The sequence below is a fragment of the Aegilops tauschii genome, chromosome 5, assembly GCF_002575655.3.
Source record: "Aegilops tauschii subsp. strangulata cultivar AL8/78 chromosome 5, Aet v6.0, whole genome shotgun sequence".
NCBI lineage: Eukaryota > Viridiplantae > Streptophyta > Magnoliopsida > Poales > Poaceae > Aegilops > Aegilops tauschii.
The window spans coordinates 13,553,473-13,558,192 of NC_053039.3; the positions used below are offsets into that span (position 1 = coordinate 13,553,473).

At 47.1% G+C, this 4,720-nt stretch overlaps 1 protein-coding gene across 2 annotated transcripts; it reads right to left on the bottom strand.

Moving 5' to 3' along the window:
- Nucleotides 1-417: 417 nt before the first annotated feature.
- Nucleotides 418-2,996, bottom strand: LOC109762855 (probable glutathione S-transferase GSTU6). 2 transcript variants are annotated; one of them, XM_020321743.4, is made up of 3 exons: nt 2,691-2,996; nt 1,022-1,345; nt 418-926 (listed from the first exon to the last, which is right to left on the bottom strand). In XM_020321743.4, the coding sequence occupies exons 1-3, from the start codon at nt 2,904-2,906 to the stop codon at nt 558-560; spliced, it is 909 nt and encodes a 302-aa protein (XP_020177332.1). In that variant the 5' UTR covers nt 2,907-2,996; the 3' UTR covers nt 418-557. The 2 variants fall into 2 exon arrangements, with proteins under 2 accessions (XP_020177332.1, XP_020177326.1); XM_020321737.4 differs by having other exon boundaries at nt 1,022-1,363; nt 2,691-2,940.
- Between the last annotated feature and the right edge of the window lie 1,724 nt (nt 2,997-4,720).

Below are 4,720 nucleotides of genomic sequence, written 5' to 3' on the forward strand. Positions count from 1 at the left end.
CACTCATAAGATATCTACGCTGAGAGGAAGAAGAAGCGATGAAATGAATAGACCCAATGAATGAAAAATGTGTGGGTTGCCTGAATCATGCATGGAAGCATATAGATAACTAGACGATACTCTCCGTGTTGCGGCGGGAACTAGTTGCAATATATTCTAATGAGATTGGTTGTATGGAGCATAAATATGTGAATTAATAATATCATGTGATTATTGTATAGTGTAAAACTTTTTTTCATGCATGGTTGTATATTGAGATAGACATTTTCCCATGTATGCATGGTTGCATGTGCATTAAGTATCCTAGTTGGGTGGAGCGTGCAATTAAGAAAGAGAAAATGATAATTGATGAGGTGACATATGTGCATCTTGAGATAAATAGGATAGTGGAGATCAACTTTTTAAGTATATAGGATATAGGATGTGTATTCCATTATCTTCTTATTCACTTCTTTCATAGTTTTCATTCCTTGTTCTTTGCATGAGTACATCAAACTACAATGACTATGGTGGAGAGACACCAACCAACAATCAGAGAGACTGCATGCATGCGTAGCTTAATTATTATTGAGTGCCATCATTTTGGCACGTTTTATCTTGGCAAACTCAACCAACTTGTCCACGTCCGGCATAACCACCTTAGCACCGTCCAACGTAGCGAAGCGCTCCGTCCACTCCACTAGGAGCGGGGTCTTTGCCGCGTCTAGGAGCTCCACATCACAAAGTGCCTTAGTTCCTTGCATCCACGCGATCATGCCGGAGAGCACGACGTCGACATACCCGACATCGTCACCACCGAAGAAGGGTGTTGCTTTTCTAGAGAGCACCCCCTCTAGCGTCTTCACTGCCTCCACCGTCTCTCTCGTCCATTCAGCTTTCTCCTCGTTTGTGTTGGCCCTAAACATCTTCAACCATGGGGCGACTAGCTACAATTCATCAAGCGCGGGCACACATTTAGTCAGTGACACACATTTATGTTGCTATATATCTAAGTGGGTTTCTCAGTCAGACACGTATGTACCTTATCTTCAATGTACCTGGCCCAAAACCGCGCCATGGCACGTTCGTAGGGGTCAACGGGGAGGAGGGATGGACCCACATCACTAAACTTCTCCTCAATGTACTCCAAGATCACAAGTGACTCGCATATCGGCGCGTTGTTGTGGATGAGAACGGGCAACTTCTTAATGAACGGGTTGGATTTAAAGAGGAGGTCGCTCTTGTTGTCGAGGTCCTCCTCAAAGTATTCATACGGTAGGCCCTTGAAGTTGAGCGCTAGCCTCACTCGTAGAGCGAATGGGCTCCGCCATGTCCCCAACACCTTGAGCTCGTCTCCTAATTGTTCCTGCCATATATAGCCAGCCTAGTAGGTGTATCAAGACGGATTTTATCAACATTAGCTCATTGCATGCATGCCCTTCACCGGGCAAAGTAAAGTAAGTCGAAAGTATGATTTCCTGTAATTTCTATAGTTCTCATGATATTCTGTCATTTAAACCGTGTATAAACCGGTGGACGGGGCAAAATAAAAAAGGCATAGTCTTTTTTAAAGAAAAGACCTTTATGGCTAGCTTTATTAAAATTTAGATAACACTTACATCGTCCACAAGAAAACAAGAACTTGCTTTTTTGAGTAACACAAGAACTTGCTTTTGAAGCACTCGTCCGGATAAATTCAAGGGGCCCACCGGAAGGCGTTGTACGAAAATGGAAATGACGCACGCGGAAATCTGTGTAGTTTATTTATTTATTTTCTTTTCTGGTTTATTTTTTTACATGGTAATACGTGCCTCATTCATATCATAAAAATCAAAAAGTACAAGTCACGTAAAGACTGACATGACAAAATTAAAAAGATAGTAGAACATCTCTGAACTTGACACGAACGTCTGTCACCTGTCTCCGGCACCACCGCAGCAGCCACCGAAGAAAAGAATGATGGATCACTTCTTCCCCCGAGCTCGACGCGGCTCCACCACTGATATGCAGATTTGCGGACCTTCAAGATGGCTCATCAAAAGTGAAGCCCTTGCCGCTAAACGAATCAGATCGGGGCAACACCCAGACGCGCCATCGGACTCCAGATCTGGCACCCACCACGACTAAGACGCCGAAGGAGGAAACCTTACCTGTCATCCACGAGCCACGAACACATCACACGTTCCGTCTTTCAGATGTCGTCGATGTAGACCAAATCTGCATCTGCTCCTAATCTACCTCCCAAGCTCCGCGCCGACGCTGGAGAAAACGCCGTCGCAACGGCGGAGCCCGAGGACACAGGTCCGCCATGAGGATGCCGCCGTCGCCAGAGCATCTTTACTTGAACAGACTAGTTTTTAAATCCGTCCCCAACCATAGGACCGATGGCCTCGTCAAGCAAAGATCCGAAGCTTTATTCAACGCCGCCATCATCGCCGCCGAAGCCAAGGCGATGAAACAATCTAAAAACCTAAACTACGAGGGAGTAAAAACGATCCACGCACGTGGATCTGGCGACCCCCTCTCACCGCCGATGACCGAAGCCGCTGGCGGAGGGGAGCCGTCGGAGGACAGCGCTAGAACATTTGCCTCTCCTTGGCGGCGGCTAGGGTTCCAGCCGCCGAGAGGAAAACCAGAAAAGAGTTAATTCGTGTTTCTATCCTGGTTTATTTATTTGAGGAGTAAAAATGTGTATGGCGATTGTACAGTACCGTGCTTGTCCCGGCTGCCGCTGCTGCGGTGCCGAGCCTAAGAGCCGGAGGCAGAGAGGACGCGCGGACGACGGGCCGGAGCGGAGCTGGAGCTGACACCAAGCGTGCGCTAGGCCTTTTGGCAGCCCCCAAAAAAGAGGCCTTTTGGGAGCCGGCGGAGCGGACTGCCCGAAGCCGGTGGCCTTGGACGGAGCCGAAGCGAGTAAGAAGCGCCATGGCTGCGTATTTGGTTGGCGCCGGAGCGGGACGACGGCACTGGCCGCTATATAGAGCGGAGCTTGCCACTTGCTCATCTAAGAAAAACTCAACGATGCCCAACTCCCAACCAACTCCCTTGACCTCATCAATCAAGAAATAATAATTTAAAATCTGATCCCTCGCGGACGATCGATTGAGCCAGCGTGCAAATCGTCTGTGCCACACAGAGGCTCAATATCTTATTGGCGTCCGAGCTACCTACCCGATCCGCAAAACCATCTTGTTAAACCTCGTGTATTTGTGCACGAATACCTTGTACAGTAGAGTAGCGGAGCGTGTGTGTGCGCAGTTTTGTCCATCAGCGCACACGATCGCCTCCTCCGAACATGGCCCGGCCACGATCACCATCGTGGGCTCGCGCCCTCTGTTCCCCACTGTATAAATGTAACCATCCTGATCAATGCAAAGCGTGTTCGATCTTCTCTCCCTCAAAGACATGTGTGCCATGATCTAAGAGATTTTTTTTAACCGGGCATTACCCCTTTCCATTACTGCGAAATAACGGAAATACATCATTTGTCCAGAAAATGAGACAGGAAAAAGGAAAGCGAGTTCAAGCATCGCCGGAAAAACCACTGTGAGCACTCGCCATCGAGATTACTCACTGTGGGGCGAAAACCCGACGACACCATTATATCAAGACCATCATCACCAGACTACTACAGTCTATCTGATTTTGAGACCAACGCAAAAAGAAACCGCTCACACATGAGCATCAAAAGACAACGCTAAATGGACCGCAAATCGGGTGTATCCTGAGACGAGCTGGAGAAACTTGGTCATCTTCCTTCTTTAGCGAGCCCCATCTTCCTGGTACGCGGTGGCACAGATTTGCATCAGCCTTGAGGCATTGTTCTTCAGCATGCCCCCCCCCCCCCCCTTTCCTCAGGTCGTCCGCATCCTTCTGTTTCATCAGCCCTGCCCAGTAACACAGAAGAGCACAAGTGGAAAATGTGCATTCAAACGGAGTTTTAAGAGGTATGAACTCAAATGTAACTCTATTGCGACAAGTCCAAATAGCCCAGCAAATGGCTGCAATGCCAACCGTATAGAAAATCTCTCCATCTGGGAAAAAGGAATGGCACTAGGAATAGGCTTGACACAAGTTGTTAGGGCATAAATCAGTACCAAACATGCAGGCCATAGCTCTCCAGGTCACCCTGGCTACTGGACAAGTGAAAAACAAATGAGCATTTAGGATCTTTTTTCCATCCCTGATGTTTCATCACATCTCTGGTCAGTATCGCGTTCTACAATAACTGCCACATAAAAATTTGTATCTTCAAAGGAATGCAAGCTTTCCATATCCAACAGTAATCACATCCTGAGATATTCCTCTCCAGGAAAGAATATACCGACCTAGTAGTAAAGTATGTTTTAGGACCCAAAGCCCATTTAATAGTGTCACTTTTCTCAGAAGCACACACCTTCTTGACTGCATCAACCATCTTTTGCCACTGTTCCCAAGCTCATGGTTTAATCTTCTTCGAAAGAAGGACAAGGGATCGACTGCCAAACAAGTGTTGACAGTGCAGTCAGGATAATTACAAACACAGAATAACCTAGGGAATTGATCCCCTACGGGGTCTATCCACAGCCTGGCAATGTTGCCAGATTGGATCGATACTCGCCTTCCAGCCATATATAGCTCCTTAACCTTCATTATTGCCTTCCAGCATGGGGAATCACTGATCTTCCCTCTAACAGAAGCAATTGATCTCTATGGAAGTACTTGGCTTTAACAATCTCTTGCCAAAGTCCTGTTTTAGTTT

What these genes read in the sequence shown, in the direction of transcription:
- LOC109762855 (XM_020321737.4), bottom strand. Translation starts at nt 2,906, where the DNA reads ATGGCGCTTCTTACTCGCTTCGGCTCCGTCCAAGGCCACCGGCTTCGG. An exon ending in CGGCAGCCGGGACAAGCACG is followed by an intron (nt 1,364 to 2,690) that starts GTACTGTACAAT and finishes TACACCTACTAG; the next exon opens with GCTGGCTATATATGGCAGGA. An exon ending in CCAGGTACATTGAAGATAAG is followed by an intron (nt 927 to 1,021) that starts GTACATACGTGT and finishes GATGAATTGTAG; the next exon opens with CTAGTCGCCCCATGGTTGAA.